Source organism: Herpailurus yagouaroundi, unplaced genomic scaffold, assembly GCF_014898765.1.
Source record: "Herpailurus yagouaroundi ecotype Mexico unplaced genomic scaffold, PumYag 196, whole genome shotgun sequence".
In the NCBI taxonomy this organism is placed as follows: Eukaryota; Metazoa; Chordata; class Mammalia; order Carnivora; family Felidae; genus Herpailurus; species Herpailurus yagouaroundi.
This window is the reverse complement of record NW_024412427.1, coordinates 13,840,131-13,863,631: the sequence shown is the minus strand read 5'-3', so window position 1 is coordinate 13,863,631 and position 23,501 is coordinate 13,840,131. Positions and strand designations below refer to the sequence as shown.

At 46.2% G+C, this 23,501-nt stretch overlaps 2 protein-coding genes across 2 annotated transcripts; both read right to left on the bottom strand.

Annotated features, from left to right (window-relative positions):
- Window positions 1-701: 701 nt before the first annotated feature.
- On the bottom strand, window positions 702-10,764 carry LOC121012349 (beta-defensin 119). The gene is made up of 2 exons (XM_040447419.1): window positions 10,499-10,764; window positions 702-957 (listed from the first exon to the last, which is right to left on the bottom strand). The coding sequence occupies exons 1-2, from the start codon at window positions 10,551-10,553 to the stop codon at window positions 764-766; spliced, it is 249 nt and encodes an 82-aa protein (XP_040303353.1). The 5' UTR covers window positions 10,554-10,764; the 3' UTR covers window positions 702-763.
- An 8,195-nt stretch (window positions 10,765-18,959) lies between these two features.
- On the bottom strand, window positions 18,960-21,157 carry DEFB121 (defensin beta 121). The gene is made up of 2 exons (XM_040446775.1): window positions 20,665-21,157; window positions 18,960-19,743 (listed from the first exon to the last, which is right to left on the bottom strand). Exons 1-2 carry the CDS (start codon window positions 20,720-20,722, stop codon window positions 19,586-19,588), a joined length of 216 nt encoding a protein of 71 aa, XP_040302709.1. The 5' UTR covers window positions 20,723-21,157; the 3' UTR covers window positions 18,960-19,585.
- Window positions 21,158-23,501: the final 2,344 nt, after the last annotated feature.

The following is a 23,501-nucleotide window of genomic DNA, read 5'->3' as shown; positions in this document are numbered from 1 at the left end:
GTTGGTTGTCATTGGGGGCACACGCCTCCTAGACTTTCAGGGATTAAAAGTGCTGAAGTGGGGCGCCTGGGTGGCTCAGCCGGTTGACTGTCTGACTCTTAATTTTGGCTCAGGTCATGATCTCACGGTTCGGGGGATTGAGCCCCGTGGTGGCGTTGGCGGCCTCTTTGCTGGGTGTGGAGCCTGCTTAAGATTCTCTCTCTGCCTCTCTGCCCCTCCCCCACTTGCTCGCGCTCTCTAAAAAATAAAAAGTCCCTGACACTCATCAAAAAGAACAACAGCATGTGATATTCAAATTCCTTCCTCAATAATCACCAAACAGACCTCCAGCCTCACGACTTGAAGCCTTGGCAGAAACAACTTATTCACACTACAGCAGCTGGTTAGGAAATTCTTCCATAAATGAAGGCATGCTTGTCTACAAGACGCCCACCCACTGCCCTGTGCATCCATCCCACTAACTCTGATCCCCCTCTGAGCCCTCCATGGCACAGTTGAAGTCCTGGCTCTGCCCAAACGCTTCAACTCTCCCTCAGTGGTCTCAGGACCTTCTCTCCCCATCGTCCGTGGTTTTTCTAGATTCTTCTTGTCACTCCAGTTTTCTCTCCCACAGAGCTGGGTCCACAATGGGACAGATACCTCATCATGCAAAACCCAATCTCTCGCCGTGATTTCCAATGGACAAAAGACAGACAAGGGTAGCAGGTGCATGAATTTTAATAAGGGGTCTTGATAGCAGCTTGAAGATGTTGATCACCAGCACTCAAGGTATTTTTGGCCAGCGATTCTGTTGACTCCAGTCATTTTTCGTCTCTCTGCCAGAAATGCTTATCCTCATGTAGGACTGGAGGCAGCATGACTGATAATTTAAGCAGTAGAGGTAGGGTTGTTCAGACTTTCTGCAAGAGGGTCTACAGATTCCCATGTTTCCCATGCATCGAAGAGTGTGATGTCTGCCTGGCCAAAAAAAAAAAAAAAAAAAAAATACAGATAGTTAATTTCCATTTAATAGTGGCAATACTAACATAGATCTGAGGAGTCAAGGAGCACAGTCAAAACCTAAAGGGCTGAAATAATTATGTGCGGGGTGCCTGGGTGGCTCAGTCGGTTGCGTGTCCAACTTCGGCTCAGGTCATGATCTCACCGTTTGTGGGTTCGAGCTCCTCATCGGGCTCTTTGCTAACGGCTCAGAGACCAAAGCCTGCTTCGGATTCTGTGTCTCATTCTCTCTCTGCTCCTCCCCCACCTGTGCTCTGTCTCTCTCTGTCTCTCAGAAATAAATAAATGTAAAAAAAAATTTTTTTTAAATACTTATGTGCCACCACTGCCCACCTATTAGAATGACCAAAATCTGGAACACTGACACCAAATGCTGGGAAGAATGTAGAGCAACAGAAACTCTCCTATGCTGCTGATGGGAATGCGAAACGATACGGCCACTTTGGAAGACAGTTTGTCAGTTTCTTATGAAACGAAACATACACTTACCACACAATCCAGTGGTTGTGCTTCTTAGTATTTACCAGAACTTGAAAACTTATGTCTACACAGAAATCTGCACATGAACTGCTTCACACAGGCAGTTTGAAAATCAAGCCCAGAGAAACAAAAGCTTCAGGAGGATAATGGAATTCCAGTGCATCTATAGGGTAGCGGAGCTGATGTCTTCCTGCAGAGAGAGAGAGCTGATATCTTCCTGTAGAGAGAGAGCTGATGTCTCCCTGTAGAGAGAGAGAGAGCTGATGTCTTCCGGTAGAGAGAGATATCTTCCTGTAGAGAGAGAGCTGATGTCTCCCTGTATAGATAGCTGATGTCTTCCTGTAGAGAGAGAGCTGATGTCTCCCTGTTGAGAAAGAGCTGATGTCTTCTGGTAGAGAGAGAGCTGATGTCTTCCCGTATAGAGCCACTGTGATGCTTACAGTTGGTGGAACAGCCGATGCTATATATCAGCTAGCTGTGGCTCCATTTCCCAAGAAGCAGCATTGACTTCCGTGTATCATCTCAGCAGGCAGCTGGTTCAATTTCATTCAGATCTCTATGGACCAGTAATCAATAAATAACTAGGTTCTTCTTTGAGGATCAATATTTATTGACTTATACTAACTACCACCAATAAACCAGTCTTCATGAAAAAAAAATCTGCACATGATGTTTTTAGTTTTATTTATAACTACCCCAAATTAGAAACAACCAAGATTCCCTTCAGTAGGTGAATGGACGAATAAACTGTGGTCCGTCCAGACAAGAGATTATTATTCAGTGATAAAAAGAAATGAGCTATTAAGTCAGGAACAGACACAGAGGACTCTTAAATGCACATCAGTGAGTGAAAGAAGCCAATCTGAGAAGGCTCCATAGTGTATGATTTTCAACTGTATGACATTTTGGAAAAGGCAAAATAACGGGGGTAATAAAAAGATCAGTGGTTACCAGAGGTTGGGGTAGGAGACAGATGAAGAGGCAAAGCACAGAGGATTTGGAGGATTTACAGTGAAGTTACTCCATATGATCCTGGAATGATCTATTCATGTCATTATACATTTGTCCAAACCCACAGTACAGTACCAAGGGTGAACCCTAAGGTAAAATATGGACTTTGGGTGGGGCGCCTGGGTGGCTCAGTCAATTGAGCATCTGACTTCGGCTCAGGTCATGATCTCCAAGTTCATGGGTTTGAGCCCCATGACAGGCTCTGTGCTGACAGCTCGGAGCCTGGAGCCTGCTTCGGATTCTGCGTCTCCCTCTCTCTCTGTCCCTCCCCTGCTCATGCTCTGTCTGTCTCTGTCTCAAAAATAAATGACCATTAAAAAAAAATTTTTTTTTAATATGGACTTTGGGTGATAATGATGTGCCAATAGAGTTTATCAATTGTAACGAATGTACCACTCTGTGAGGGACGTTGATAATAGGGAAGGCTGTGCATGAGTGAGGGTAGAGGATATGTGGGAAATCTCTGTACCTTCTTCTCAAATTTCCTATGAACCTAAAACCGGTCTAAAAGCATAAAGTCTTTTTTTTTTTTAAAGAATCCCTTAAGGGGTGCCTGGGTAGCTCAGTCTGTTAAGCATCCGACTTCAGCTCAGGTCATCATCTCATGGCTCGTGAGCTCAAGCCCCGCGTCGGGCTCTGTGCTGACAGCTCAGAGCCCGGAGCCCACTTCGGATTCTGGGTCTTCCTCTCTCTCTGCCCCTCCCCTGCTTGCACTCTATCTCTTTCTCTCTCAAAAATAAATAAACGTAGGGGCGCCTGGGTGGCGCAGTCGGTTAAGCGTCCGACTTCAGCCAGGTCACGATCTCGCGGTCCGTGAGTTCGAGCCCCGCGTCAGGCTCTGGGCTGATGGCTCAGAGCCTGGAGCCTGTTTCCGATTCTGTGTCTCCCTCTCTCTCTGCCCCTCCCCCGTTCATGCTCTGTCTCTCTCTGTCCCAAAAATAAATAAACGTTGAAAAAAAAATTAAAAAAAAATAAATAAATGTAAAAAAATTTTTTTAAAGAATCCCTTAAAGGCAAATAAAGCTGTTATGGACATTCATCTACAAGTTTTTGAAACTAAATTTTCATGTCTTTAGATTAAATGCCCAGGGGTGCATTTGCTGGGTAACACAGTTAGTGTATATTTTGTTTTTTAAAAGGAAACTGGAAAACTGTTTTCCAGAGTTGCCCTACCACTTAACCTTCTCAGTGGCAATGTGTAAAAGGTCCATGTTCTCTGCATCCTTGCCAGTGTTTGGTAATGTCACTGCTTTTAACTTCGGCAGTTCTAATAATTATGTAGTGGAATACCATATCATCTTTTTTTTTTTAACTTGTTTTATTTTTTATTTTTTTAAATTTACATCCAAATTAGTTAGACAATTATTTCAGAAGTAGATTTCTGGTGCCCCTTACCCATTTAGCCCATCCCCCCACCCCACAACCCCTCCCATAACCCTCAGTTTGTTCTCCAGATTTATGAGTCTCTTCTGTTTTGTCCCCCTCCCGGTTTTTATATTATTTTTGTTTCCCTTCCCTCATGTTCATCTGTGTTGTCTCTTAAAGTCCTCAGATGAGTGAAGTCACATGATTTTTGTCTTTCTCTGGCTGACTGATTTCACTTAGCATAATACCCTCCAGTTCCATCCTATGTAGTTGCAAATGGCAAGATTTCATTCTTTTTGATGGCCGAGTAATACTCCATTGTATATATATATATCACATCTTCTTTATCCATTCATTCATCGATGGACATCTGGGCTCTTTCCATACTTTGGCTGTTGTTGATAGTGCTGCTATAAACATGGGGGTGCATGTGTCCCTTCGAAACAGGACACCTGTATCCCGTGGATAAATGCCTAGTAGTGCAATTGCTGGGTGGTAGAGTAGTTCTATTTTTAGTTTTTTGAGGAACCTCCATACTGTTTTCCAGAGTGGCTGCACCAGCTTGCATTCCCATATCGTATCATCTTAATATGCATATCCCTGATGGCTAACGATGTTGAACATCTTTCCGTGTGCCTATTTGACATCTGTATGCCCTCTTTGATGAATTGTCTGTCTCCTAATTCGATGGCTTGGTTTTTACTGTTGAGTTTTGAGAGTTGTTTCTGTATTCTAGGTACAGGTCCTTTGTCAGATACGTGGCTTGAAAATATTTCTGCAATTTGCCTTTCAGTATATCCTATTCACAGGCCCTCTTGCAGAGTGAACGTTTTGAATTTTGATGAAGTCCAACTTGCTAATTTTTTTTTCCTTTGTGGATTGTGCTTTTCATATCTCAGAACTTTTCACCTAGCCCTAGGCCTGAAAGATTATTCCTATGTTTTCTGCCAGAAGTTTTATACTTTTACGTCTTTTGTTTATTTTTAATTGCTTTTTAACTTTTTTAAATGTTTATTCATTTTTGGGAGACAGAGACAGAGCGCGAGTTGGGGAGGAGCAGAGAGAGAAGGAGACACAGAATCTGAAGCAAGGTCCAGGCTCTGAGCTGTCAGCACAGAGCCTGATGTGGGGCTCGAACCCACAAACCGTGAGATTATGACCTGAGCCGAAGTCAGACACTTAACCAACTGAGCCACCCAGGCGCCTCTACATCTTATGTTTAAATCTATGAGCCATTTTGAGTTAAATTTCGTATAAGATGTGAGGTTTAGATTGAGGTTCTTTCCCCGCTCCCCCCATCTCTTTCTCTCTTTTCTTTCTTTTCTTACAGATGTCTCACTAATCCAGCACCATTTGTTGAAAAAGCTATCTTTCTCCCATTGAATTGCTTTTGCACATTTGTGAAAAATCAGTTGGCTGTACGCATGTGGACCTATTCCCGGTTTGCTATTCTGTTCCATTGGTCCATATGTCTGTCTCTCCACCAAAATCACACAGTCTTGATTACCTTAGCCATGGAAGTCTTGATATCTGGTAGCATGCTTCCTCTGACTTTATTCTTTTTGTTCAAACTTGTTTTAGCTGTTCTCATTCCTTTGTGGGTCTTTCTCCATTGACAAGATGTAGACAAAATAATCTTGTCTCTATCTACCAAAAATGCTGCTGGGATTTTGATAGAAATTGTGTCAAGAGTGCCTACCAGTTTGAGGAGAATTGGCATATTTGCTTGTTGAATCTTACACTCTATAAACATGGTATGTCTCTTCATTTATTTAGATCTTCTTTCTTTTATCGACATTCTGTAGTTCTCAGCATACACTTGCTACACATGTTTTATTAGGTATACACCTAAGCATTTTATACTTTTTGGAGTGATTGTGAATGGTACTGTATTTTTAATTTCAGTGTTCACATATTCAATGATAGTATATAGAAATGCAATTAATGTTTTATGTTTATCTTGTATCCTAGGACCTTACTGAACTGAATGATTAGTTCTAGATTTTTTTTTTTTTTTGTAGATCCCTTGGGATTTTCTACAGAAGCCATTATGATATCTGCAAATACAGACAGTTTTTATTTTTTTCCTTTCTAACTTGTATGCCTTTATTTATTTTTCTTGCCTTAATGCATTGGCTACAGCTACTCAGATTTTAAAAGAAATGACCTTTTTTAAAGATTAAGAGAAATTGATCCATACAACTTGGATAGATCTCAAGAGCATAATGCTTTCTTAAAAAGAAAAAAGCCAATCTCAAAAGATGACATATGATCCCATTTATAGAACACTTTCTAAATGATAAAAATTAGGGAGATAAGCAGATTAGTGGTTGCCAAAGGTTAAGGTTAGTGACAGACGGTGGAGGCAGGGAAGAGTTCGTGCCACTCTGAAAGAGTAGCAGGAGAAGGATCTCTATGCTGATAGCATGGGTCTGTATCTTGATAACAGTGGTAGTTACACAACGCTGTGCTTGCAAGAAAATGCCATAGAAGTATGCGCACACATTGCAACAATACCAGTCTCCTGGTTTGTGTATTGTATTATGGTACATAAAATATAATCTTTGGTAGGAAACTGTATGAAAGGTCCGTAGGACCTCTCTTTGTACTATCTCTGCAACCTCCTATGAACCAATAAGTATTTCAAAACAAAAAGTTCAAATAAGTTCAAATAAAAAGTTGATGAGGGTGGGGAGAAAAGGGAACCCTTGTGCACTTGTTGGTGGGAATATAATTGGTGCAGCCACAATGGAAAACAAGATTTTCCTCAAAACGTTACAAATAGAACTATCCTATGATCCAGCAATCCCACTTCTGGGTATATATCCAAAGGAAATGCAAACGGGATCTCAAAAAGGTATCTGCATTCCCATGTTTACTGCAGCAAAGAGAATCTGGAGGCAGAGAAGCCAGTGAGGAAGTATTTTGGATGGTCTCACCCAGGGCCCAGGCAGCTCTGGTGGGCAGCCTAAGAGTCTCCCCAGATCACACAGGCGTCGAGCATGTGGACACACAGATTACGCAGCCCCTGCCTCTGCAGCGAGCTTGGAGATGGGCTGTGCACCAGAGCACGATCCAGATTCCAGACACAACCCTAATGTGTGTGGGTCCTGAGGCAGGAATGCAAATGGAAGCTCATCTATCATATGTCTGCATATTTAACAGTTATGAATAAAGCTAACAAGTGAGATAAATAAAATCTATCCTGTGGCCCTTTGTGAAATAGCCCTTCATGGGGCGTCTGGGTGGCTCAGTCGGTCAAAGTGTCTGACTTTGGCTCAGGTCATGATCTCGCGGTTTGTGGGCTTGAGCCCTGCGTCAGGCTCTGTGCTGACAGCTCAGAGCCTGGAGCCTGCTTCGGATTCTGTGTCTCCCTCTCTCTCTCTGCCCCTCCCCCCCCCAAGATAAACATTTTAAAAATTAAAAAAAAAAGGGGCGCCTGGGTGGCGCAGTCGGTTAAGCGTCCGACTTCAGCTCAGGTCACGATCTTGCAGTCCGTAAGTTCGAGCCCCGTGTCGGGCTCTGGGCTGATGGCTCAGAGCCTGGAGCCTGCTTCCGATTCTGTGTCTCCCTCTCTCTCTGCCCCTCCCCTGTTCACACTCTGTCTCTCTCTGTCTCAAAAATAAATAAACGTTAAAAAAAATTTTTTTTTAATTAAAAAAAAAAAAAAAAGATCTTTTAAATAGCCCTTCATAATGACCTGAAAGGGCAGATTTGAATTTGTGATTCTTGGATTCTTCAGAGTTCTGTGCAGGAAAATGGCGGCCTGAGGGGCGCTGGCTCAGTCCACAGCCCAGCTCTCTCCTCTCTCCCATCCCCAACTCTGCCCCACACTGTGAGGACTCTTTCATGCAAGACATGGACAGTGCAGCCTGAACATCCCCGCTGGCCCACTGCCCCTGCAAACAGGAGTGTTTGCAGTCCTGCCTAAGTTGCACACACAGTGGGCCCTACCTTCCAGGGGTGGAGCTGGGGAAAGCCCATGTGGTCCTTGGAAACAGCACGGGGGGTTCTTTGGGAGGGAATTCCACGCCCCAGGTGCTCAAAGCATGGTCTTGGAAGGAGAGGAGGACAAGTTCTCTAAATGGATATATCCCACTTGCCCCCATCAACTCTCAACCCCATAGGGAGGGACTAAATCAGAAGACACCCAGAGTAGGACCAGGATCAGAGGAAGAGGTGTCTCTCTTCCCAGAGTCTAAGAGCAGAAACATTGAACTGAGAGCAAATTATCTCCAAGGGTCAGGATGAACTTATTCTGTCTTCATGTCATGAACCACGCTTTACAGAACATTCCTGGTCTCTGACCTCACTACAGGGAACACAGTTCAGGGGTGAACAACTGTATTGGATACATGGGGCCCAGAGAATAGGATTTGAGACCACAAGGCCGGGAAGACACCCAAGTCCTCTAGGTACCCGATCAGAATTCTTGAATGTTCCCCATGGGTTGGTCTTCTCCCAGCCTAAATTAAATGAGGCAGGTTCCTGTCTCCCTCAGAGTCTAACACAGCTGGAAGGCACACAGCACATATTCCTTAAATGCTTAAAGAAATCAATGAGCAATAATAGTAATAGCTAACATTAATTAGGGCTTACGATATACTGGGCACTGTGAGCTACATTATTTCACTTCCTTCTTCCCACAATCCTGAGCTTTGAGATTGTCTATGGTTCCAACTTCGCAGGTGGGGAAGCTGAAGCCTGGAAGGGGATATGAACAGAGTCTGACAGCGGTAAGTGGCAAGGCTGAGGGGACTGAATAACTGAATCCATGACAGAACAGACCAACTGGATAGTGAACAAACTCATTTATAAATGGGTAAAATCATGTGCTTTATCTGTTTTTAGCACTTGGAAACCCTCTGATCCTTGGCGCTGTGGGATCTCCAGGATCAAAAGGCATCTCAGCCAATTTCCCTAGAAACCCAAGGATTTGGGCTCTAATCAGCCCATGTCAACCCCCAGCCTTTCACCCCCAGGATGGACCAACTCTCCCGCCCAAGGGTTCTCCCTCTCTCAGGACCTGCTGTGCCTTTAAGTCTCTTGGCTTCCCAGATGTACTTCTCAGTCCACTCCCGACCCAGTAGCCTTTCCTGCAGCTGGTAGATGAGGAACCATCACCCCACTGCTGCGTCCAAGCCCCGGTGATGTCCCTCTGCTACCTCTTAACCCCCATCCTGCCATCCCTCCACCCTCAATCCATTTGGAGCATCATTCCTCATGATTGACGCCCACAAGAAACAGATTTGTGACTTTTAATGGAATGTGGGAGCTAAGGAACCTGAAACAAAGCCATTTCTATCCACGATATCCATTTATATTCCCTCTTTTGCCAGGTTTGGCTTTATGTTCTACTTGCTTGGACATCGGAGGAACGGTCCAGGGCTGTATTCTTTCAACTGTCATTGGTTGGACTGTTAAGTAACGACTAAGGACACAGCACCATTTACGATTTGAGCAACGAATGAGACTGTCTTCATCACTTTTGCACCCCAACCGGCAATGTCCATTCATCCAACACTCTGCTGTTGGGCCCAGGAACAACCATTAAGCAGATGTTAGTATCCCTCAAGTGGCAAGACAAGAGGAGGAACAGGACAGGGGAGAAGGGGAGACCGTTGAGGAAGTAACACTGGACACAGTCCCAGGAAAGGAGAGAAGCGATCTTGAGAGGGGAGGGAACCAAGACAATTGTTTCAACCTTGGGTGATCCAAGGCTTTCAGACATCCCACCCTCTGTCTTCCTATCCCCCAACCTGCTACTCCTAACTTTGGGATCACTTGCTGCCAATGAAGATCCTTCCTTAATGGAGCTTGGGAATGATGAGAAAGGAAATAAACAACTATAAGATTAGGAGATGGAGGGGATTCATCCACACTTCAACAGACTCAGCTCTTTATCAACAGCCTGGCCCTAACTTCAGCTCAACTAGCCCTGGGTCCAGCCACAATTCAGTCTCCAGTCCTCCTTGACCATATTCACCCAATTCAAATTCAAAACCCCGTCCAATTTTAAGTAGGATGCTGAGCCCTACCCAACTCAATGCCCCTCGAGCCTGAACTCCAAGCCAAACCCAAATTTAATCAAGTCACCAACCTCAGTTCTGAGCAGCAGTCATCAGACACCCTGCACTATTCATTACCAACTCCCAGCTTCCGCCCAAGCCCCAGTCTACCCCCAGCACCACCTCCACTCAACCCCAAATCCCATCTCCTCCCCAGCCCTCTCCAAACCATCAGGGAAGCCCAATACCTCACCTCCAGCTCATCCTAATCTTCCCCCTACCACTCCAACCCCAAGTCTTTCTCCCCATCACAACTCATCATCAGCTTCTAATCTAATGTCCTAAAGCCCCCAACAAGTCCCCAGTCTGCACCCAACCCATCACCCCTAAGCTGTCTCCCAGGTCCCACCAGAATACTACCCTGCCCTTAAGTGTCAGATGCTCCAAATAGCTACCATCCCACCACCTTGGCAAAAAAAAGAATCAGGGAAAAATGTGGATGTGAGCTGATCATGGGGAAACCTCCCAAAGCCGCATCAAATGAGGAAAAGCTTTGTGCTGCCCGCAGTGAAGAGGAGAGGAAAGTGAAAAGTTCATGACCACGATCCCAGACACTTGAGAGGGACCCAAGTTACCTGAGACCACCGGTTCCATGGCCAGAAAGATGAGAAGAAACAGAAGTAACTTCATGGCTGGCAGGTCACAGGAGAAGGAGGTGGCTGTGCTGCAGGGGATAGAAATAGTGTTCTGTGCAGCAGGGATGAGCCTCGCTTTTATTGGCAGGGTTGTGGGCAATGAATTATAGCAGGAGAGGATTTATATGAGATCAGCCAGGCCAAAGGACAGTGTGTAGCAGATTTCGTGGCAAAGCACAAGATGAGAATGTGGGAAACTGGCCAGCACCCGTGCCAATAGTGGGAGGAGACGGGCAAATTAGAGCCTCTTAAGCCTTTCAAGACCAAAAGAACTAATTAATGAATGTATAAATATACATCAAGAAATTCCTAATTAAAAAAAGTACTTATTCTCAGCTTTCTAACAAAAGGATACATAGGCGTATCTTTCCGAGCCTTGACCTCGCCAATCTGGTTCCCAGTTCAGGGCTTTAGCTTTGTTATTTGTTCTCCCTTGAGACCTTCCATGGCTGGCTCCTGTTTATCATTCAGTCTCATTTGGAAGGTCACCTCCTGGACAGGCCTTTCCTAGTCACCCTAGATATCAGCACTCCCACCTACAGTGGCTCTGGATCGTCAGCCCTTGATGCACCACCTGCATGGATGTATCCGTTCTTTTCTTTTTTTTTAATTTTTTTTTTAAATTTTTTTTCAACGTTTTTATTTATTTTTGGGACAGCGAGAGACAGAGCATGAACAGGGGAGGGGCAGAGAGAGAGGGAGACACAGAGAGAGAGGGAGACACAGAATCGGAAACAGGTTCCAGGCTCCGAGCCATCAGCCCAGAGCCTGACGCGGGGCTCGAACTCACGGACCGCGAGATCGTGACCTGGCTGAAGTCAGACGCTTAACCGACTGCGCCACCCAGGCGCCCCTGTATCCGTTCTTTTCAATTCTGTTTTACATGCTTCATCTTTGTCTCTTCCATTCGAATGTCAGAAATTTGCCTTGTAACCCCACTGCCCGTAACCTCCCCTGGATTAGAGTATTAATTCAACTGTTTTAACAGGTATTCTCCCCGAACAAGGATTCCAAAAGACAGACATTGACTTCTTTCTCATGGAAAAGTCTGGGCAAGGAGTTGAGTGTAGCAGCTTCCTGATTCAGCAGAGAGCAAGGGTCCCCCTGGCTTGATGTTCTGCCATCCTCCACAGGCAGCTTCATTTGATGACCTGAGAGGGCTGCTCCAGTCCCCGCCGTCAAGGCCCCACTGCAGCCATCCGGGGGAGGAGAAAGAAGGAAATGAACTGTGTACTTTTGCCTTTAAGGGACACGACTCAGCATCTGCACACACGGCTTCCACTCCAGTACATTGGCCAGAGCTTACTCACAGGGCCACACCTACCTGCAGGGTAGAATGGAAATATTTTCTTTATTCTGGGCAACCGTGGCTAGCTAACATTCAGGGGTAGTCTTACTAAGAAGAAGGGAAGGACAGATATTGGGGGAGGAGCTAGCAACCTCTGACATACCCAACACATCGCAGGAACTTCATAAATACCTGTGGTCCGAATAAATAACATACCTTGACCTATAAGAAGTGATCTAATGGGGAAGCAACCCAAGTCCTTCCAGGGTGTAGAGAAAGTGCGTGGACTGTATCCCTTCAGCCCAGCATCTCAGGAAGCTGAATAAGGACTGGACCTCGGGCAGAACTTCAGAAACTATGACAGGAGAAGAAGACCGAAGAGAATTCTAGGATCCAAGAATACCAGGATTGGAGAACAGGTTTTGATTTCGCACAGATTTGAAATTGAGGATTGGCCCTGACATTCGGTACCTGTTGGCCTTGAGCAAGGTAAATTTCCTGAGTATCCTATGATCAAATACAAATCGTAACTACACCTGGTTGAATTAAGTGGGATAACTTGCATAAATTGCTTAACCAAGTACCTGACACCTCATAGGTGCTGAATAATCATTAACTATTATTATGTCAGTTTTCATTATCATTATTTTTGCATCCTCATATTTATTATATTTCTTTTCCTCCGAAGTGGAAATCATAAGCCTCTAACTCACATCGGACAAAATTGAGACTTGGTCAGGTGAAGGGAACTGCTCAGGCGCTTCCTGGATGGAAAGAAGGATGGACAACGGAAAGCCAATTTCCGCAGAGGAAGGTAGGAGAAAAGTCAGTAGACAGTCGCGGTTGTGAACGTCTGAGACAGAAGGGGAGACCCGGATGGAAACAGACAGGCACCACATCATCACGTGGGGGCCTTCATTGATTTTTTTAATGTGTATTTATTTTTGAGAGAGAGAAAGAGAGAGAGAGAGAGAGAGAGAGAGAGAGAGAGAGAGAAAGTGGGGGGGAGGGGCAGAGAGAGAAGGAGACACAGAATCCGAAGCAGGCTCCAGGCTCTGAGCTGTCAGCACAGAGCCCGACGCGGGGCTCAGACTCACGTGAGAGCATGACCTGAGCTGATGTCAAGAGTTGGATGCTTAACCGACTGAGCCTCCCAGGCACCCCCATGCGGGGCCTTCGATGTCATGCTCAGGGCTTGGGAATCCAGCCTGCGCACAACAGGGGATAGTTAGATCTTTTAGAGAGGACTGTGGGGGCATGGTCAGATTTTTATTTTTTTTTTTCCTCGAAGAATCACTCCAGCAGCCCATATTGAAGATAATTGCCAGGGTAGAGTCAAGCAAGCAAAGACTAGCAAGGAGGCTGTTTCTCCCTCCGGGGAGAAATTACAAGGCCTCATTGTAGCCGGAAAAGCATAAACACAAAGGGTGTAAAAGGAGAGAACATCCAGCAAGTGCAGAGGAGACCCAGGCGTTCCTCCTGGTCCGGGGCTGGGAACTGGGCAGCCTGCGTGTCCTTGAGAATGTTATTCAGCCGCTACAGGACTCAGCACGGGGGACGAGACGGCCTCGCAGGATGTTGACAAGCCTGTATCCTGAAGTTAATCTCCTGACTGTAGTACCTCGGAAAAAGGAATTAACTCTGAACCTGTGTCCTTGGCTATGCGATGCGGGTAACAACGGTGCTTGCTCTGTAGGTTGTTAACGAGGACCAAATGAGTGAATAGGCACAAAGCATTTGGTGAATACACGTAAGACCCCTGACACTTACCCACCACAATAGAAGTATCTGCTGTCATTATTGTAACAGACCACAAGGTCCACCCTGGAGATTCCAGGCCCCTTCTTATTACAGTTCTTTGCGATATTTCATAAGCCCCTTTATGAAGCCTCCTAGACAGATTGGCAAGAAGCACTGGGACCGTTCAGAGAAACAGCCTTGACTGAGATAAGGAGAAATGGAAAGAGATAGGTTCATTGCTACAGCACATCTATACTTGGGCATCTGAGTTTATCTTTGCACTGCATTTTGTTTATATGTACTTGTGCATATGTGTAAATTTGTGCATAGCTGTGCATGCTCAGATTTTGTGTATTTTGTGTATAATTTGCGTGCCTGAGTTCTTTGTGTGTGTTCTGTGCATGTGAGTACTTGAATGTTCTATGTGTGAGAAGGTTTATAGTCGGATGCTGTTTGTGCACAGATGTGTAATTGGTGGGTGGGTGGGTGTTTGTGTATTTTTGAGTACGTGCGTGCATGTGGATTTGTTCTCAGATCATCAAGTGCCAGGACCTAGAGTTCTGTCAGTTAAGCTCCATTTTCCCCTTGAACCCCTACATTCTCTGACCCCAGAACGTGACTGTTGTATGGTGATCTTCTCTGTTAAGGTGGGAAACCAGGCCGAGGCTAAGGGAAGTGGGAAGCAAGGGGCAGGGGCTGTAAGTGCAGCCAGCAAGCAGAAGCCACTGTGGGAGAAGAGGCCAAGAGACAGGGGAAGAGGCAGGCCTTGGTCAGAGAGCCAACTTGGCCCCTGGGAACTGTGTGGTAGCTTCCAGAACCCGCCCCGAAGAGAACAGACTGTAGCCTGGGCCTTTGTAATGCCTCCCACACGGTACAGGCTGGCCTGACCAGTTCTCTAAGACCTGTACCACCCACCCTCTGAAATCTGCAAAGTTGCATTTCTCAGCTCCTGAGAGGCCACCCAGTCCCCGCAGCCACAGTGGGGCAGGGGGTGGGAAGTGCTAGGGACCAAGTTCCCAGAGGGTCCCACATAGCCTAGGTACTTTTACTTTAGCTCAGCTGGTCCTCCCTCGAACCTGTGAGGTTAATAATACAAGAAGGTAGAAAAAATGAGAGCCAATAAAATCACAGCCTTTTACAGGCTTCTTTGACTTCCATGGATTCACGTCTTCTCCTCACTTTCCCAGTGAGGTAGGAAGAGCATCCAGCTGAGGGCCTCTGGCTTGAGAAAGGCAATATGAGGCCAAGTTTGTATGAAAGTGTGGTGAGGCTCCCATAGAGGAACTGGGTGCTAGAGAAACCCCTACACTGGTATATCCCCCAACTGTGTCCTGCTTCAAGCCGTGTTCCATGAAACAGGTGCTAGTGAGCGTGTTTCTTCTAAAATTCTTTAATACGTTCATAGTCACATACCAGTTCTGAATACTCCACGACACTCAAACCTCAGGAAATGCTTTATTTCTGTATACGTATGTTATTTTATTTTTTTAATGTTATTTTTGAGAGAGAGAGAGAGAGAGAGAGAGAGAGAGAGAGAGAGAGAGAACACGCACAAGCAGGGGAGGGGCAGAGAGAGAGGGAGACACAGAATCCGAAGCAGGCTCCAGGCTCCAGGCTCTGAGCACAGAGCCCGATGCGGAGCTCAAACTCACAAACTGTGAGATCATGACCGGAGCCAAAGCCAGACACTTAACCGATTGAGCCACCCAGGTGCCCCATCTGTGTATGCATTTTAAATTTTTTTTTCAACGTTTATTTATTTTTGGGACAGGGAGAGACAGAGCATGAACGGGGGAGGGTCAGAGAGAGAGGGAGACAGAGAATCGGAAACAGGCTCCAGGCTCTGAGCCATCAGCCCAGAGCCTGACGCGGGGCTCGAACTCACGGACCGCAAGATTGTGACCTGGCTGAAGTCAGACGCTTAACCGACTGCGCCACCCAGGCACCCCTGTGTATACATTTTAAATTCAGCTCCAAGATACCACTTGCGAAGCTGGTGAGATGTCCAATGGCAGTTGTCGTTGGGGTTTCCTGCCTTCCTCCACTTGATCCTACTAGGACCCCATGATTTTGGTAAATGAGGAGGAACTTGATCCTTACTCGATGATGATGATCTTCATTTCTCTTCCTTCTCATGCTCAAGGTATTGCTGATGAATTCTGCTAACCGTTCATTGAACGGCCCTGGGCACTGGAGAACTGTTCCTCACCGGGGCTGTCATACCCAACATGGAGGCAAAGGCTGCTGGTCCCAGGACCACAGCCATGGTGGCTGTCTCCACAGTGATGACCTCCATGCTGGCAATCCTGTCCAAACACTTATCACCTCAGGGTGTTTTATCAAACACCTTGGAGCCGAACCCCCATCTTTTCTCCTGGTTGTGTGGAGATTCAACACCTCCAAATGGCAGGCAACTCCTCTCCTAAACTTGAAGCTAAACTCTTCATCCCATTCCTCCTGAGACCATCCAATCTAGCCGCCCTCCTTGTGCCTGGGCCTCTCTAATAAAGATGGGGGGAGTGGAGAGCAATCTTCAGGGCAGCCCCTGAATCTCTCTCTCTCTCTCTCTCTCTCTCTCTCTCTCACACACACACACACACACACATGCACACACATACTTTCTTCAGTTCCCCAGTAGCAAAAGAAGGCCAAGATTTAGAACACAAAATCCTGGCCCCCCTTCCAATAACTAGGCAGAAAAAAAATGATCTTTTCACTCTCTATGCTGATGCCTGGTCAAGTAAAATGGAGGAAAAAAAAATTATCAGGCAATTGCTACATTGAATTCTTAATATATCACCCTGCCACAATGTCTGTTCCAAAAATATTAAGTACATTTGTATAACTGATCTCATTAATATGTAATGATTTTGCTTTTAAGGCAAAGCATGACGTCCACAACGCCTCCAGACATTCAGAGAAGACACCGCCTGACTCACGCAAGTGTATATTTCAGTTTGCTCGGCCATAATGGAAGCATCCACCAATGACCATCACAGTGATGGGTGATGTAACTGTAGCCACCCCTGCTAAGTGTCTCATCTTATAATCTCAATATGTATCTCTAGTAATATTCCGTGGTTATTGAGTATCAAACATTGATACTATTCCAATGTGAAGCTATGCCCTAAAGAGGAAATGCTCGTGTACCATTCCCGCTATTTTAAGCCAAACAGAGATCTCATTAAGTCAAAACTCTTCAACTAATATTGCTTGAATACTCGATTTGTGCTAGATTCTGCTCTGAGATACAGAAAATAAATCAGCCGCGGTCTTCATGGGGGTGACAGTCTATTATGAACACACACTCTGAGCAAATATAAGTACAGGTGTGGTGGGTGGGTAGTGCAGAGAAGTGCAGGATCCAGGTGGCAAGGCCAGGACTAGGGGGAGGTGAGGGAGGTGCCCAGGAGGCACTCATATGACCCTGAGACTGAGGGCCCCTGACGGGTTGCACCTTAGGCACCTCCCCCTCCTCCCCCTAGTTGTGGCCCTGGCAGGTCTGAAGCCACTGTAGGAGAAGTCCAGGCAAGGCTCCAGATGTCCAGTGCCAGGATGGCTATGCTGCTGGTAGGATCCTGGAAGATTGTTTCTGCTGCCCACTCTCCCTTGGTCCTACCAAGCCCAGTTCAATTGTCGGGACTTCCAATCAGTTCTATGAGCTACATAGCATCCTGACAAGAAATGTCCTTTCTGCTTAAGTCGGTCTCTGATGAACTCAAGCCATTACATCCAATGACAAATTTAAGGTGCGTCATCATCAAATATGTTGAGGAACGTTGCTGTATTCCATAAAGAACCCTTGTGACATTGGGCACCAGGATGTGGGACAATCGGACATGGCAGAGAGATGAAAAGATCAGTGGCAAAACTCAAGGCAGGAGGTCTGGGTTGGGAGAAAGAGGGAGGAGGCCAAGGAGGGACTGAGCCGAGGGGGTAGCCCTGAAAACAGATTGAACACTAATCGACTATTCAATCAATATTAGTTGAACAATTTTGACTTAATGAGATATATGCTTGACTTACAGGGCCCCTCCCCCTCCAAAGACTCAAGGGGTGATGATGGCAGACCTGTCATGAGAAGTGAACAGGAAGGCATCCTGTCTTTTTTTTTTTTTTAATTCAAGTTAGTTAACATACAGTGTAATCTTGGCCTCAGGAGTAGAACCCAGTGATTCATCTCTTACATATGACACCCAGTGCTCATTCCCAAGAGTGGGAGAGCATCCCAAGTCTTCCTGGGAATCGAATGTGTGCTGGATTCTGTCCTGGGTGCTTCCTACCTGTGATTTCATTTCATCTAATGACACCCCTGTGCCTTGGGTGGGATGGATCCTCACTTTAGAGAGGAGAAAATAAAACAGAGAGGCTTAAATGGCCTGCCCAGCGTCATGCAGCAGATATGTGACTCAAGGACTTGAACCCAGATCTTCTGATCCTGAATCCAGTGTTCAAAACTGTTTGACACGTCTGGTGATACTTAGACACTGAGGCTGGAGGTTTTCATGAAAAAAAAGGTGTGCTGGGGATGACTGAGTCAAGCCATAGGCTGAGGCCAATTTTAGTGTATGAAGGGACTGGATGGTAAGTAGGTGATGCTGAACAGAGCTTCCCAAGTCAGAATAAAGAATCAAATCCTTTTTGATTAATCAGATAAGTAGCAAGGGCTGGGAACACTTGAGATCGTGACCCAAATCATGGGGCTGGTAATGGGAAAATCCCCACTGTCTCAGTTCGGGATCAGTCTTAGAAAAAGACTAGCGAACAGTTCAAGATCATGTGGCCCCCACTGGGAGGAAAGGAAAAAGATGAAGTGGGAACCCACGTGGGGCCTGATACCTGCTCTCTGCAGGTGGAAGAAAACTATAAGACACAATCCAGGACTCCCTAACGGGGTAGAACTGGGGGTGTTATCAGGGGAGAGCAGTCACAGCCTTTTGGGCTGAAAGTAGAGAAAACGAAGCAGCGGGCTAAGAATGGGTTCTCATGTTCATCACAGATTCTTGCTTGCCTCCTCGACTTACCCTGAAACACCCCGAGATTCGGCCCCCCAAACCTGCCGTAGCCTGTATCTCGACTCTAAAGCTACACTGTCCAGCACGATAACCACTACCCACATTTAGCTATATAGATTAGATTAGATTGGATTCAATATTCAGTCCCCCTGTTACACTAGCCACATTTTTTTTTCATGTCCTCATCGAGCTTACTGATTGTGGGGGGTGGGGGAGGGAGGATATAAATAACAAATCACGTAATATGTACTTGTGGAATGATTTAAAAATCAAATGCTCTATGTTTGCATTACTGTCCCCCTGCCCCCCCCCCTCCCCCCCCCCCACATTGACTTTATACGTACCCACATACCTTTAGAAAACATAGCATTGGTTGATGTTTTGGTTTCTATTTCAGGGGACGTCTTTCTTTTTTTCACCCCACAATATGTCTTGCAGCGTTAGGTAGATTGACATCCTCTTTTTTAAGTGAGACGTAGTGGTCATCGGTATGCATACTTCATTTCCGGGCTAATGGGCATTTAGAATGTTCTGGGGTTTTCCTTTTGCATTACAAACAAGGATGCAACAGGCATCTCCACCCACTCACTCGCCACATCTCAAATGGCCAATAGCCACACGTGGCTAGTAAGCTACCATATTGGACACCGCGGAGCTGGGATGTTTCCATCATTATAGAAAATTCTCCTGGCAGTGCTGACTCTAGAAAACAGGAGTCAAATGGGTAGAATGAACACTCCTTATGTACATCATCTGGGCTGAACTGGGGGCCAGCAGGCTAGGAGCTAGGTGCCAAACAGACTAACCTACTGGTCTTCCCTGTTCTGTCTCACCTGCACGCACACCTCTCTTTGTTCTTGATTTGTAAGTTCAGTGAGGCGGAGCTACCAGGCACAAATGGGACAGTCGAGAATGATTTCGTAGAGCCGTGGGCTCCGATGAGGTTGGGCTCAAAGTCGGGCGAGATGGGCCAGACTGCAGAAGTTACTCCAGGCTTCCGGTTGGCGGCAAGGATCTAGTTTTGACAGGTACATGCTTGGGGTTGACACAACACTTAGTCTCATCATTGCATAAGAGGTAGAATACTTCACTGTCTTTACACGTTCTTCTGCACCTTCCCAACTTTTTCCAGCAGTGCCTGGCTGGAATTAAAAAGGAGGGAGAGGACGGGGTCAGTCCTGAAATAAAGCAGAGGGCTGGGGAAGGGGGAAGGCACCCCGGCAGAGAAGACAGTAGTAAGGAAATCAGGAGATGTGCGGGGAGGAGTATTGGCCATTCTCCTTTCTTCTCCCATTTGTGTCGTCAGTCACAACCCCGAAGTCCTCCCCAGGAGGCAGCTTCCTCTCCCTGGCCAGCTCCTTTGGGGGAGGCAGGAGCCTTCCCCCCCCCCCCCACTAGGTTTTGTCTCCCTCATAATACAATGTAACCAGGTACCCAATATCAGTTACTTTTTCCCTTTGCCCTCAGTCCCCTCTCTGACCCTATCAATGAAACGGGACAGGAGTCTGAAATACACCCATCTGGACATCTGCAAGTTTTCTAGGGCATCTGCAAAACTCCCAAGAATGTAGCACTCCCTCCTCCACAACATCCTGGGCCTTTTTGTGCGTCTTAACCAGCCTAGATAATTAGCTGCTCTGGGGGACCCACAGCCTAGAGTGGCCCAGATAAATTAAAATTGCCTGAGAACGGTATCAGAATCCTCAATCAGAAATTCAGGAACCGTTTTCATGGAGGCAACAATAGCTCGAAATCCAAATCCCCCCCGATGTTCTTAGAAAAGTGCCCATTTCCTCCATATTCCACGCCTGCATCTCTCTCCTCCGTGTACCCTCTGCCCAGATCATCATGTTCCACTTCTCCAAAGCACACCAGGGAAGATCAGAGTAGTCAAGTAATAGCACTGGAAAGATCAGCTGGTACAAGGGAACTCAAATTTTCCCCTGGCTACAGAGATCGTCCAGAGGCCTCCAAGGAGGCTGCCATTGTCCTAGTCCAGGCTGTTAGAGCCCCCAGAATTCGCTGAACATGACCCACTCCCGCTTGGGAGAGATCCTATTTACCTTGGGTAACCTGGGGCAGGAGCAGGCTAACAGTCAAAACCAGGAGAATACGCTTCATGAACGCTGAGGGCTCAGGGGGAGATTAGGAGGCTTAGAGGCTTCTGGGCTGGCAAGACTCGCAGAGGTCTGCATTCTGGGCAGTCCAGACCGGTATTTATTGCCCCGAGAAGCATGGCAGAGCCATGATCAGTGAACCAGAAAGGGAACAGTCCCTTAGGATTAGACAAGCAGACAAGTCATCAACCACACTGGTTGAATGGCCGCCGGATACCCCACCCTTGTCTAAACCTCCAGGGGAGGCTGGGACAGGGGGAAGAGACGTTAACAAAGAGAAGACACAGCCTTACCTTCGAGGACGTTTGCAATGTAACTGGGGAGCCAAGAAGGGGAAAAAATGCTTTCGCTAGTCATTCAGTTCTGGTAAAAGAAAAGAAAGGGCAGTGAGACCGAAAAGGAGTGATACTTCTGTGTCCCTTGGGTTCTCTCCAGCAATAAGAACATCTTAGGATGTCTCATACGTTGGGGATTCATTTTGATGGTAAAGGAAGGGCATGGGGCGCCTGGGTGGCTCAGTCAGTTAAGCGTCCGACTTTGGCTCAGGTCATGACCTCTCGATTCGTGAGTTCAAGCCCTGAGTCGGCCTCTGCGCTGACAGCTCGGAGCCTGGAGCCTGCTTCAGATTCTCTCTCTCTCTCTCTCTCTCTCTCTCTCTCTCTCTCTCTTTCTCCTGGCCATCACTACTGGAAACTAAAATGTCAGACTTTGTGGAGTGGGATGAGGAGGAAGGCCACAGCCCCGACTTTTAACAGCGTGTGTTTGAGAACAAGTGGCATCCTCCTAGGTGGCAAAGGAAAGGCCACTTTCTCCCATTGCGGTGTTTCCTATAATCTATGGTAGACTGCATTACCGACCCCAATTTTACACCCCTATCTGAATCCATTTCGAAGGTCTCATCCCGGGAGGAATGCACTTCCCTGTCCCTTCACTTTTGTCTGGGCTGTGAGACTTGCTTTTTATTAGCCAGTGGCACATGGCCAGGAGTGACAGCGTGCCAGTTTTGAGCCCACACTTTAAGAGGCGATGACCGTTTTTACTGCCCTTTAGCACCTCAGCCATCACCGTGAGAAACACGCGCCCCAGTGGTCCAAAGACAATGAGACATCACGGAGCAAAGCCACCCCGGCTTGCCCACGGAGCTGCAGTGAGAAATTAAGCTGTGCCTGCTACTCCAACCCCAAGCAGAGCAACCCAGCCAAAGTCCAGCTTCCCCACTGACTCGTGAGCCATGATCAAGAATGCCGTGTTAAGACCCTGAGTTTGGGAGTGGGAGGAGACATAGTAATGGCTTAGACATACATAAAGCCAGCAGACAGATCAGAAAACAGCCAAATCAAATGCTTTTTAGCACAGTAATGGAAAGATCTATCATTTCAAAATGGGCAGACACAAGGGCACATTAACAGGAGGCATGTCTCCTTTCTGATACAGAATAAGACCGTTGTCTCCAAGAAAAACGAATGCTCTAGACAAGGGGCCATCAGACCTTTTTTGTAAAGGCCCAGATAGTAAATATTTCCGGGTTCTCAGGCCATGCAGTCTCTGTTGCAACTACTCAACTCTGCCTTTGTAGCACAACAAGCGACCACAGTGTGTAAACAAATGGGTGTGGCTGTGTTCCAAGCAAGCTTTATTTACAGGCACTGAAATGTGAATTTCATATAATTTTCCCACGTCACTAAATATTATCTTTTTTATTTTTTTTTTTCAACTGTTCAAAAACGTAAAACCCAATCTTAGCTCACGGGTCATACAAAATCAGGCAGCAGGCTGGATCCAGACTGGCAAATGTTAGAAAGCTAAATAACGCCAAATAATGACAGGGAAATGAGAATAGAGGAATATTCACGTACTGCTGGTGGGGTGTGGATCAGAGGCTGAATGACTATGAATCTCAAAGGTTCAGGGCCCCTCACTAGCTTGGACCCTTGTGAGTGCTGAGAATTCTAGAATGTTCTAGCTAAGGAGGGGAAACAAGGTTGCAATTAGGAAACATCAATAAATAGGCATTTCAGGCTGATTATCTTAAAAGATCCCAGTAATCTATTGTAATTTTGTAGCTCATTCTAAATACAGAGTCAGGGGCGCCTGGGTGTTGCAGTCAATTAAGTGTCCGACTCCGGCTCAGGTCACGATCTTGCAGTCTGTGCGTTCAAGTCCTGCGTGGGGCTCTGTGCTGACAACTCAGAGCCTGGAGCCTGCTTTGGATTCTGTGTCTCCCTCTCTCTCTGCCCCTCCCCTACTTGCGCTCTCTCTCTTTCTCAAAAGTAAATAAACATTTAAAAAACTTTAAACCCATATTCACTTTGGGACCTGGTTTTGAATTTGTAATTTTGTGTTCTCTGTAAACAGAATCCCAAAATTCTCAAAAGCTGACTCCTACTCTTGAGATGGAAACAGTCATTCTGGGGAGGAATCTAATGACACTTAGTCCAATTAAGTGTAAGCATTTGTTGTGACCCAGAAATTCCAATCCCGGGTACATGTTCCAAAGAAATCCTCCTTTTCCAAAAGGAATATGCGTGGGGATATCATATGCTGGAGAGTTTGGTGTGCACAAATAAATATGGATGAGTGTTGAAAACCAGTGCTCACTATAACTGTATCACCACTTTGGAAAACAGTTTGATGGGGTTTTTGTTTTGTTTTGTTTTGTTTTTAGTTTGATGGTTTCTTAAAAATTTAGACACACACTTACCATACAATCCGGTGATTTCATGCCTACATATTTATCCAAGATAAAGAAAGGGCTATGTCTACACCAAATAGTGCGCAACACA

What these genes read in the sequence shown, in the direction of transcription:
- LOC121012349 (XM_040447419.1), bottom strand. Translation starts at nt 10,553, where the DNA reads ATGAAGTTACTTCTGTTTCTTCTCATCTTTCTGGCCATGGAACCGGTG. An exon ending in CATGGAACCGGTGGTCTCAG is followed by an intron (nt 958 to 10,498) that starts GTAACTTGGGTC and finishes TTTTTTGGCCAG; the next exon opens with GCAGACATCACACTCTTCGA.
- DEFB121 (XM_040446775.1), bottom strand. Translation starts at nt 20,722, where the DNA reads ATGAAGCGTATTCTCCTGGTTTTGACTGTTAGCCTGCTCCTGCCCCAG. An exon ending in CCTGCCCCAGGTTACCCAAG is followed by an intron (nt 19,744 to 20,664) that starts GTAAATAGGATC and finishes TTTTAATTCCAG; the next exon opens with CCAGGCACTGCTGGAAAAAG.